Source organism: Papio anubis, chromosome 6 (assembly GCF_008728515.1).
Source record: "Papio anubis isolate 15944 chromosome 6, Panubis1.0, whole genome shotgun sequence".
NCBI classification, from domain to species: domain Eukaryota; kingdom Metazoa; phylum Chordata; class Mammalia; order Primates; family Cercopithecidae; genus Papio; species Papio anubis.
In genome coordinates this window covers 72,984,699-72,997,730 of record NC_044981.1, presented here as the reverse complement: position 1 = coordinate 72,997,730, position 13,032 = coordinate 72,984,699, and the positions used below count along the sequence as shown (strand labels likewise).

At 37.2% G+C, this 13,032-nt stretch overlaps 1 protein-coding gene across 1 annotated transcript in view; it reads right to left on the bottom strand.

Annotated features, from left to right (window-relative positions):
• Positions 1-1,837: 1,837 nt before the first annotated feature.
• MEI4 (meiotic double-stranded break formation protein 4) overlaps positions 1,838-13,032 on the bottom strand; it is a 52,210-nt gene continuing 41,015 nt past the window's right edge. The window contains exon 2 of the mRNA XM_021937502.2: positions 1,838-3,917. Coding sequence (XP_021793194.2) covers positions 3,352-3,917 — 566 coding nt within the window. The 3' untranslated portion in view covers positions 1,838-3,351. The remainder of the gene's footprint in view (positions 3,918-13,032) is intronic.

Genomic DNA, 13,032 nt, shown 5'->3' with positions numbered 1-13,032 from the left:
ATTCCAGCTATTAATCTCTGTGCTAAAAAAATTGAAAACTTGTTCACTTAAGATTCTTATTTTTTTATGTAGACATTTATCCTTACAAATTTCCTTATTACTACTTTTGCTGCATCCCACAGGTTTTGGTTAATTCTGTTTCCATTTTTGTTTGTCTTGAGATACTTTTGAATTTCCCTTTAATTTCTTCTTTGACACAAAGTTTGTTCAAAATTTTGTTGTTTAGTTTCTACATACTTATAAATTTTAACATTTTACATATTGTTGTTGAATTCTAATTTCATTATATCGTGGTCAGAAAGAAACATCTAGAAAGCTTTTGAACTTCTAAAATGGTTAAGACATGTTTTGTGACCTAAAATTTCATTTATCCTGGAGAACATTCTGTGTGCACTTGAGAAGAATGTGTATTCTTCTGCTGTTGAGTGGAAAGTTATGTATAGGTCAATTAAATCCATTTACTCTACAGCATCGTTCAAGTCAGTTGTTTCTTTATTGATTTTTCTGTCTGGATGTTCCATCCATTATTGTAATTGAGGTATTAAAGTCCACTACAAAGAATAAACTAAGCCCAAAATAAGCAGAAGAAAGAGAATAATAAAGATTGGAGCAAAAAAATAAATTGTGAACAAGGAAACAGTTTAAAAATAAAAAAAATCTATGAGTTTGCCTTTTGAAAAGATAAAATAATTGACAAACCCTTACCTAGAGTAAGAAAAGAAAAAGAAGACAAAATCAGAAATCAAAAAGGAGATATTATAATGGATGCCTTAGACAGAAAATGGATCATAGAGGAAATGTTATGAACAATTATATGCCAACAATCTGGTTGACTTATAAGAAATGGATAAATTTCTAAAAACATGCAACTTACCAAAACTGAATCAGGAAGAAACAGAAAGCCTGAAAAGACCAGTAACAAATAAGGGGATTGAATCAGCAATTAAAAGTCTCCCAACAGGCCGGGTATGGTAGCTCATGCCTGTAATCCTAGTACTTTGGGAGGCCGACGCAGGCAAATCATGAGGTCAAGAGATTGAGACCATCCTGGTCAATATGGTGAAACCCCATCTCTACTAAAAACACAAAAATTAGCTGGGCGTGGTGGCATGCGCCTGTAGTCCCAGTTACTCGGGAGGTTGTGGCAGGAGAATCGCCTGAACCCAGGAAGTGGAGGTTGCAGTGCCACTGCACTCCAGCCTGGTGACAGAGTGAGACTCCGTCTAAAAAAAAAAAAAAAAGTCTCCCAACAAATAATCTGCTGACCACACAGGTGAATCTACCAAACATTCAAAGAGGAATTAAGAACAATCTTTCTTAAACTTTTCCTGAAAATAAAAAGGTCCACTTCCAAACACATTTTATGAGGTCAGGATTATCCTGATACCAAAACCAGGAAGTCTCTACAAGAAATGAAAACTATAGTTTTCATTTCAAACTTGTGATGGTATAGGTGGTTCTATAGATGAAGTATATATTTCTTATGTCACTTGCCATCGTGTCAGCCATTGCTGAACAGTTGGTCAACAGTAGAAGAACAAGTGAATGAATGGCTTTCTTACAGGGGTAACTGTTGCAGTTGGAACCTGAGTTTTGGCAAGCCTTGCCACCATGGACTAAACTTTTTTGGGGTTATAAATAAACATGAAGGGCAACCTAGACCACAAGGACTGCAATTCCTGCACAAGTCTTGGTGCTGTGCTGGGCTCAGAGTCAGGGAACTTGGACTGCATGGAACCTAGCGAGATACCAGCTGAGGCAACCAAGGAAGTGTTTATGTCACACCTCCACCAACCTCAGGCAGCATATCTTGCACCTCCAAGACTCTGTCCATCAGCTTGAGGAAGGTGGAGGAAAGAGTAAAGAGGACTTTCACAAGTTTATGTGTAGTTTATTCTACACATACTCCTCCTTCCATACAATTCCCAAGGTTACTCTTGTGTAGGAGTAAGTCATATCAACCTCCAATACATATATAAAGGCAAAGACTAGACTGGAAAATATTTGCATCATTCAGTAACTCTGATATGGAATATAAATGCCAGTATCTTCAAGGTTCCAAGTTACATAAGGACTGCTTAAAGTAGTTTTTAAAAGAAAGCAAAAGTATAAAAAGAAGTTTAAAAAATATGAAGTATTTAAGATATTTTGATGGTTTAGAAATGGATTTTATATCTCAGATACAACTATGGCAAATCTGATATTTAATTCCTGATTGACCATGTCCAAAGAAAAAAATTTCCATTTTCCAGACAGAAAATTCAATATCTTTCACAAATGCCAAAAGCTTAATCATAAAGTTTATAAAATATTGATCCAATCATACCTTAATAGAGAAGGAAAGAACAGCTGTACATGAAACAAATTGGTTTAGCAGTGCAAATTTTATCAAAATTTTGAAAACTCAGATAAAGCCTCCACTGTACAAAAACTCTAAATGTTAGATCGTAGCACTGAGGCAAATATTTAACAATGATGTATCCAAAGAAACAAGCTCCAATAACCTTTTTCCTACAGTGAAATATAGTAAATAAGTTAGATAGACCTTTTGGTTTATTCTATTATATTTTGGTAGTCAATTCAAGAGGATTAAAATGTGAAGCCATTTGGAATTTCTCAGTAAAAGGATCAGATGGCAAAGAAGGCAGAAATAATTTGAAAAAGAAATTCTCTACCATGTCTCAAGAGCCAAACAACAAAACAACTTCAGGTTATCTCAATGTCACTGTTAAAAAAGAATCCCTGAGTAAATCTTTCTAAGCCATGTTAAATAAATAAGAAAAAAAACATAATAAAGCTTTATATTATGCGCTCCTTACCAATTTATTCAATTCACCCACACCTGCAGAGGGTCCATGAGGCATTTGCCACTTACAAGGGAAAGGTCAAAAGAAGAGAAAAATATTCCTCAACCCCAAGATATTTGCTAGTCAATGACAGAAAAAGAGCAAATTCAATACAGTACAGAGAATCCATCGTGAGGAATTTAACACTCACAGAAGTTAAGTTTAGAAAACCTTACTTGTTAGTGGTTTTCTCAAAAGTTTTGAGGCTTTTTGAACAATAGGAAATAGAAACGGAAAAGGGAAAACAGAAAGAAGAAAAGAATCCAAGGGTGCTGATAATAAAACAAAGAAAGTAATTCAAAGCAGAGAAGAACAAGCTTGAAGCAAAGGCATCTATGCAGAAAACTATGTTGTAGAAATCAGAGGCTAGAGGTGGAGACATCATGACAGATAAGAGCTGCAGACAGCTGCAGAAAAAGACCCATTAAGGGTCTCCTTGAACCACAAGGCTAAGGGACAACAACAGACATTACCCAAAGAGATGCTCACTAAAATTACTAGCATTTTATGAATAAAAGAGGGATTTATTACTTACCCGATTTATATGATTGTTTCCTAAAATAGCATGTAGTAGGGTTTTCTCAAATTCTTCCAACTTCTTGGAACACTTTTTAAGAATATGACTAGATAAGTTACAGTCACTGATGAGACTAGCTAAAGTACCAACAGCTTCTGTCCAAAATCTTGAAAAAGGAAGTTTGGGATTACGGTAAAAAGTGATCAGGCCATCCAGCAACTGAAAAACAGAATCAGAGACTGTGGAAGAGTCTTTTTCAAAGTGGGTTAAGTCTCTTTTAAGATTACCTGATTCTGTCAAGTTCTTTAATTCAAGAAGATATTGCAAGAATTGCATGTGAGAAGACAAAGGATTTTGCAGGATAGCACAAGGTCTTTTCACAAGAGGCAGTGGTGGAAAGTGAGTGGGGGTACAGCTTTCTACAAAGTGCTGGGACAGGTCTGAGGATTCAGTTCTCTGCTCATTTGACAAATCACATCCAGAATCTTCCATCGAAGTTAATGTACTTTCAGAACTCTTAGGTTCCTGAGCCTCCAACTGGGAAGATAGGTTTCCTGAAAAATAAAGGAATAGAAGGATTATCTTCATGCAGTTTCTTCATGTAAAACTAGCCACTGATACTTATTTAAAATAAGAAATGAAGTATATAAATACACATTAAGCATTTAACAAGCAGTAGTGTAAAAACTGAGTAAAGAAAAAACTGTGAAAGAAATTGCAGAGACTGTAGAAAAAAGGTCTTTATCTTCTTGGGTAGAAAGGTGATTCATTCATGTATTTTCAGGTCATTATCTTTCATTCAATTACAACGCCATGCTTGAAAAATGCAGAGGAGAAAGCCACAAGACCCGAAGAAGGTCACAGTCTGGTAGTGAATCCAATAAGTAACTACAAAGCAATAAGGTGTACCCAGACATAGAGATTTGCCAAGGGAACTATAAAATCAGGAGGGCCACTGAACAGCCTACCTTGTTAGATAAGTGTATCCTGGAAGAGGTCATGATGGAACTACTTACAAAGCAGGAGTTCAAAGTTAAAGTTAGGAGAAGAGAGAAGGCAAGATAATTCCATACACCTAAGGGGTAAGTGTAAATGCATAAATACAACAGGAAAAATAATAGCATTTGTGTTTATGAGGACTCTCAAGTAATTTGATGTTGCTTCCACAGAAAGTATAAGGTAAGAGACTAAGACACATAATGTAGAGGGCAGATCATAAAAGATAATACAGGACATATTAAGAATCTTACAATTCATCCTATAAAGTGTAGAGTGAATTTCCAACTTGAATAGTATTAAGACCCCTTTGGAAAAATTATGCAGATACACACATAAAATATCTGATATACAAATATAAATATATACAGATATCTACATATCTCTGTGTATGCATATCATATATATGTGTGTGAATATATATATATGTATATACATGTGTATGTACCTGTGTATGTACATATGTGTGTGTATGTGGTATAGATCCATGAAACTATGTCTATAACTTCTAGAATTTCCTCATATTGGCTGAAAAATACTGCATTTAAAGCTAAATCTAATTACTCTAGGTCACTCTTTGACAGACATGCCATCATAAACACAAAGTGGTGGTTGTTTTTAAAATGATTATCAGTAAAACGCACAAACCAAATTGAAAAGTTCTCATTGAATATTCTGAAGCACACACACATATCCATGAAACTAAGTATGAGAAATATTACTGTCAGCAGTGGGAGCAGGAATAAGGCACTGAAAGTTGTAATGCAGAAAAATGAAATGGTCTTATTTTAATTCCATCATTCTGTTGGTTATAGGAAGGGCTTATTTGAGGAGAACATGATAAAACATTGAGAGATCAACTGAAAACACTTCTATTAGTCCCAACATCGGTGAAGAGTGAAATGAACTAAGCAGCTGCAGTGGAAGAGAAAGAAAAAGACTGACTGGGAAAATAAACACAAAATATCAACATGTAATCTGCAGACCAGCTTATTGACTGAATATGGGCAATGAAGTGGAAGTACGAATAAATGCATTCCATGGTTCTGACTTAGGTGACAAGGTAGATTATGGTGCTACCAACTGAAACAGTAAAAAGGTAGAAGGACTGGCTTAGGAGAGACTATAAAAAGTTCAGGTTTAGTCATGTAAACTCTGAAGCAGCTGGAGAAAATCTAGTCAGAGATGATCCTTTAGAAACTGTTCACACAAGCCTAATACTGGGGAGAAGGTCTAGACTGAAAATGCATTTTAGGAGTTATCAGTGTATAGATAGTAGAAACCATAAAAATGGTTACAATCACTCAGAGAGAGTATGGGCACTGAGTAAACAAAGGATCAAAAAAGGTACCCTGAATAGGATCAATATTTGAAGCTATAACAGTCATTAAGCAAATAGAGAAGGAACAATTTAAAAGGTACAAGAAAAAAACGATTGTGTCATAAAAGTAAAGGGAACAGTTTCAAGAAGAGTTACATACATGAAGCAAAAAAATCCACCAAAACAATAGGTTGAAAAAATATCTGTTGGAATTGCTAATTTAAAAAAGCAACACAAAAAATAAGTGACCTCATTCATAGCAGGTTTATCCAGAGCAGTTTTGATCAATTGGACAGGGTGGCAGACAGAGAACTTATTGCAACGGACTAAAGAGTGAATGAGAAGAAAGTAAGCAAAGACTGGAAGTGAAGAAAGTAAGTGAAGACTGGAAGTGAGTGAGGAAAGTAAGTGAAGGACACTTCTGAGGACTTAGATCAGGAAAGCATAAAATGGATAGCAACTACAGACAAACGTGGCATGACAAATTGAGTGAAATGAGCAATTAAAAACAAAGAAAAAACACAATGGATAAGCAGAGGCTGGAAATAAGAGAAAAGAATGGCAGGTGAGACATGGCCCTGGAGAAGATAGGAGACTGCGTCAAGGACCCAGTGGATGGGCTGGGATCTGTAATGTCAAAGTGAACACTTTTCTCTAAGCTGAAGGAAAGAGGATAAGAAAGCATAGGGTTGTACAGAACTACTACTGGCATACAGGAAGTTAAAGGAGATTTCACCTGACAGTCATATTTTCTTACATTTTGAGAAAGGGGGACAGTAGTTGAACAGTGCACAAAAATAATGGTAAACGTGACATCTTCTACATTCTCCACCATATATTCCTAAATCTATCTAATGTGTTGCTCTTGTCCTTCAGAAAAATCAGAAGCTGATGAGGTAGAATTGGAGGATTCAGCTTTAACTTAGAGTTCATTCATTTAACAAGTGTCTACTATAACCACCAAAAATGTGCAGATATGTCCTTCCTAATGATCACTACAACTTCTATATGCCATGCTTAAAAGGAGATGACAATGCAGAAAGTTCAAAAAGTAGTTGTAACCAGAACAATGACCTACCAGCAAACATTAAACTGCATGTGGCTTTTTTTTTTTTTTTTTTTTTTTTTTGGTGAGATGGAGTCTTGCTCTCTTGCCAAGCAGGACTGCAGTGGCGTGATCTCAGCTCACTGCAACCTCCACCTCCCAGGTTCAAGTGATTCTCCTGCCTCAGCCTCCCGAGTAGTTGGGACTAAAGGCACATGCCACCACACCCAGCTAATTTTCGTATTTTCAGTAGAGACAGGGTTTCACCATGTCAGCCAGGACGGTCTCGATCTCTTGACACTGTGATCCGCCCGCCTCCGCCTCCCAAAGTGCTGGGATTACAGGCATGAGTCACAACGCCTGGCCTATTTCTATACTAACACAGCCAGACGGACTGATCATTTTAAGTAAATAGACACTGAAAATGACTTCTCAAGACATCAACTTCATTCTTCACATAAATAAACGGGAAATATGGACTACAGTAATCTAGAAAATTATACTTTTCTTTCATGTAAGTTAAAATAATTTAAAAAGCAAAACAATTGCATTAACCTTAAAGGTAAGCTTAACTTCGTGTGTAATTATTTCAAGAAAAAGTCAGAAAATGAATTCTACCAATGGATAAATTGGGAAGAAAAATGCGATTGCTAGCTTTTCTCTTTACTTCTCACTGCCATGCCCTTTAGCAAGCCACATCCACTCCATCTAATCCCCTTCAGGCATGACAAGTACAAATTTGAAGGAGTACCTCTACCAATGTATGCTATGGGGACAGGAATACACAAAATTGACCACCTTTCTTACGGGCTGCTTTATTTCTATACAATCAGAAAAAATGTCATGAGAGCATATGTTAGAAATGCTAATATGGAAAAACACACAAAGAAGAATCTCCTTTCAGTGCTCTAAAGGAATGCTTTAACATTGCAACAGAGAACTACGCTGGGATTTCACACAATATGGCTTCCATTGTTAAAGTCAAAATATCAAGCTGAACAAAAGAATCTTATATTCATATTTTATTATACGAACTAGATTCATCAAATAATTCAACTGATATTCACAAAAACCCTGAAAAGTATGTTATTTTGATCTCTAACTTGCCAATTAGAAAATGGAGCTCAGTTTGATTAAGACAACTGAGAAGAGCCACACGGTGAACAAGCAAAATCATTACATTCCAAGTCCAATCACCTTCCAATGACAGCAAAGAGGCTGTATGCTCTATTCCAGCTTCTGTACATTTCCATTATAGTGTTCATTGATTTCTACATGTTATCCACTTGTTTATGAGTTCCTTGAGGCCAGAGGGTCTGTCTCTTGTCATATTTGTGATCCTGTCACTAAACAATAGAATCATCTGTAGCAGACACCTCATCAGGGGAAATGCTTAGAGCTGCAACTTGCTGCAGGCTATAACAGGTCTTCTCTTATCTTTAATATTTATAATGAACCATGATCAACTCCTTGGAAAATTATACCAAACCACAACAATTACATAGATAGCCTAGAAAGATCAGATAGAAGGACAGAATTAGAAACAGAGAGAAGGAGAAGGCCAGGGGTAAAAGAGAGAGGAAGACAGAAAGAGAGAGAGAGAGGGAAAGAGGGAGTGGGAGGGGGGAGAGAGAGAGAGACAGAAACCAAAAGAATGTGGCTATTGCAATAATTATTTAAAATCAACCAACAAAAAGCCAATAATATGCTTTTTCATAGCATCTACTATTAATAACTTTTGTAACCCATAACCAATTTAGTTCTGCTCCTATCTGCCCTCAATGATGAAAACTCTGATAACTACAAATAGCATTTACACTGGAAGCCAATGCTTTCATATTGGAAACCACTCATTCCCTAATAAGATGAATAATATTGGGCAGCTGTGACTATAGTTTGTGTCCTTACAAGAGGAAAAACATAAATAGGAAAAAAAGTTTTCTTAGAAAAGATTAAACATTTTCAATATTATTATTAATGGGTTATAATATCTGATAATAGTCATAAATATTTATTCATAAAGATAAGATTTTTAAGTATCCTTTCTCATTTGAGTAATATACAGCATGGACATAGACTAATACATCCTTGTGCCTTTAAATGGTTCTTTCAAAACTACAATCAGATTCCATTCTCTGCTTGTATGACTGAGTTAGACTTCAAAGAAGCATCATGCCCAAAGGAGAGAAAAGGTAACGAAGCCATGCTGGTGCCGCTTTATGTAATTCCTGTTTTTCCAGGAGACACTAAGGTAAAGCAAAAGTCAAATAAGGTTTCTCTCTTCATATCTTACTGGGCAGATGAGCTTGGGATAACGTCTCTCCAATTTATTGCACCTACCTGTTTGTCATTAGATTTAATAGAGGTAAAATACACACATACACACACACACACACACACACAGCCCACTCCAGCACAGTTTGACACATATTGTTTCATGTTTTCTATTATTGTTACATAATTATGGAGATCAGAAATCTAAATTATGCTGAAGTATGCAATTATAACCAAAAGTACATGAAATGTCAATTAAAAGTTATAATAAACACCCAGCACATGGGAGTCCGAGGTGGGCAGATCACGAGGTCAAGAGTTCAAGACCAGCCTGGCCAACATGGTAAAACACTGTCTCTACTGAAAATACAAAAGTCAGTTGGGTGTGGTGGTGTGTGCCTGTAATCCCAGCTACTCGGGAGGCTGAGACAGGAGAATTGCTTGAACATGAGAGGTGGAGGTTTCAGTGAACCGAGATGGTGCCACTGCACTCCAGCCTTGGTGACAGAGTGAGACTTCGTCTTGTAAAAAAAAAATTAATAAATAAAACCTACATAGTCCATCTACAATATTCTAAGTCCCTCTTATGCACTGGATCCCACAGACTTTCTATTTCATTTTGCTGAACCTTTCACCCTTCCATTTTCTTTGTTTTTAAGGTCCACCTTGAACTCATTTACCATTTTAGAGTGGATCTCAAGTATACTTAACAAAATAGAGATGGGACCCACCTGTCACACATCCTGCCCTAGGAATACCCACACCAAGATTAACAGTAAATCTGTATATTTTGAGATCCCCCTCAAAATTATTCACAACCACACCAACTCTTTTTCTTTTTTTTTCAGGAGACTGTCTCACTTGTTGCCCAGGTTGGTCTCACATCCTGATTCCTGCCCTCAAGGGATCCTTCCACTTCAGCCTCCCAAGTCACTGGAATTACAGGTGCCACCCACTCTGCCCAGTCACATGAATTCTTGATGCCTTTCTTACTTATTTCTACATTCCCTAACTTACCCATAAAATTAAACTCATTGATATGGTTTGGATCTGTGTCCCCATTTAAATCTCATCTCAAACTGTAATACCCACATGTCAAGGGAGGGGCCTGGTGGGAGGTAATTGGATCATGGAGGTGGTTACTGCCATGTTGTTCTCATGATAGTGAGTTCTCACAAGACCTGATGGTTTTATAAGGAGCTCTTTCCCCCTTCACACTCTCTCTCCGCATGTAAGACGTGCCTGCTTCCCCTTCCACCATGACTGTGGGTTCCCTGAGGCCGCTCCAGCCATGTGGAAATGTGAGTCAACAGAACCTATTTTCTTTGTAAATTACCCAGTTTGGGGAAGTTCTTTATAGCAATGTGGGTAGAGAATGGGGTACTGCTATAAAGATAACCTGAAAATGTGGAAGCAACTTTGAAATTGGGTAAAAGGCACAGATTGTAACCATTTTGAGGGTTCAGAAGAAGACAGGAAGATGTCAGAAAGTTTGGAACTTCCTAAAGACCTGTTAAATGATTGAGACCAAAATGTTAATAGTGATGTAAACAGTAAAGCCCAGGCTGAGGTGGTCTCAGGTGCAGATGAGGAACTTATTGGGAACTGGAGTAAAAGTAACTCTTGCTATGCTTTAGCAGAGAGACTGGCAGCATTTTGCCTCTGCCCTAGAGAACTGTGGAACTTTGTTCTGAGCTTCACTTCTTTTTATTTATTTATATTATACTTTAAGTTATGGGGTACATGTGCAGAACATGCAGGTTTGTTACATAGGTGTTCACATGCCATGGTGCTTTGCTGCAGCCATCAACCCATCATCTACATTAGGTATTTCTCCTAATGCTATCCCTCCCCAAGCCCCCTAAAACCCCTACAAGCCATAGTGTGTGATGTTCCACTCCCTGTGTCCATGTGCTTTCATTGTTCAACTCCCACTTACGAGTGAGAACGTGCGGTGTTTGGTTTTCTGCTGTTGTGTTACCTTGCTGAGAAGGATGGTTTCCAGCTTCATCCATGTCCCTACAAAGGACATGAACTCATTCTTTTTCATGGCTGCATAGTATTCCATGGTGTATATGTGCCACATTTTCTTTGTCCACTCTATTATTGATGGGTATTTGGGTTGGTTCCAAGTCTTTGCTATTGTGAACAGTGCTGCAATAAACACATATGTGCATATGTCTTTATAGCAGAATGGTTTATAATCCTTTGGGTATATACCCAGTAATGGGATTTCTGGGTCAAATAGTATTTCTGATTCTAGATCCTTGAGGAATCGACATACTGTCTTCCACAAAGGTTGAACTCATTTACGCTCCCACCAACAGTGTAAAAGCATTCCTATTTCTCAATATCCTCTCCAGCATCCGTTGTTTCCTGACTTTTTAATGATTGCCATTCTAACTGGCAGGAAGTGATATCTCATTGTGGTTTTGATTTGCATTTCTCTAATGATCAGCAATGATGCGCTTTTTTTCATATGTTTGTTGGCTGCATAAATGTCTTCTTTTGAGAAGTGTCTGTTCAAATCCTTCACCCACTTTTTTATGGGGTTGGGTTTTTTCCTTGTAAATTTGTTTAAGTTCTTTGTAGATTCTGGATATTAGCCCTTTGTCAGATGGATAGTTTGCAAAAATGTTCTCCCATTCTGTAGGCTGCCTGTTCACTATGATGATAGTTTCTTTTGCTGTGTAGAAGCTCTTTAGTTTAATTAGATCCCATTTGTCAATTTGGGCTTTTGTTGTCATTGCTTTGGGTGTTTTAGTCATGAAGTCTTTGCCCATGCCTATGTCCTGAATGGTATTGCCTAGGTTTTCTTCTAGGGTTTTTATGGTTTTAGGTCTAACATTTAAGTCTTTAATCCATCTTGAATTCATTCTTGTATAAGGAGTAAGGAAGGGATCCAGTTTCAGCTTTCTACATATGGCTAGCCAGTTTTCCCAGCACCATTTATTAAATAAGAAATCCTTTCCCCATTTCTTGTTTTTGTCAGGTTTGTCAAAGATCAGATGGTTGTAGATGTGTGGTGTTATTTCTGAGGGCTCTGTTCCGTTCCATTGGTCTATAACTCTGTTTTGGTAACAGTACCATGCTGTTTTGGTTACTGTAGCCTTGTAGTGTAGTTCAAAGTCAGGTAGCGTGATGCCCCCAGCTTTGTTCTTTTGGCTTAGGATTGTCTTGGCAATGCAGGCTCTTTTTTGGTTCCATATGAAATTTAAATTAGTTTTATTCCAATTCTGTGAAGAAAGTCAATGGTAGCTTAATGGGGATACACCGAATCTAAATTTACTTTGGCCAGTATGTTCATTTTCACGATACGATTCTTCCTATCAATGAGTATGGAATGTTCTTCCATTTTCTGTGTGTCTCCTCTTATTTCCTTGAGCAGTGGTTTGTAGTTCTTGAAGAGGTCCTTCACATCCCTTCTAAGTTGGATTCCTAGGTATTTTATTCTCTTAGTAGCAATTGTGAATGGGAGTTCACTCATGATTTGGCTGTCTGTCTGTTCTTGGTGTATAAGAATGCTTGTGATTTTTGCACGTTGATTTCGTATCCTGAGACTATACTGAAGTTGCTTATGAGCTTAAGAGATTTGGGGCAGAGACAATGGGATTTTCTAAATATACAATCACATCATCCGCAAACAGACACAGTTTGACTTCCTCTTTTCCTAATTGAATACCCTTTACTTCCTTCTCTTGCCTGATTGCCCTGGCCAGAACTTCCAGTACTATGTTGAATGGGAGTGGTGAGCTAGAGGGCATCCTTGTCTTGTGTGGGTTTTCAAAGGGAATGCTTCCAGTTTTTGCCCATTCAGTATGATATCGGCTGTGGGTTTGTCATAAAACTCTTTTTATTTTGAGATACGTTCCATCAATACCGAATTTATTGAGAGTTTTTAGCATAAAGGGCTGTTGAATTTTGTCAAAGACCTTTTCTGGATCTATTGAGATAATCATGTGATTTTTGCCATTGGTTCTGTTTATGTGATGGATTATGTTTATTGATTTGAGTATGTTGAACTAGCCTTGCA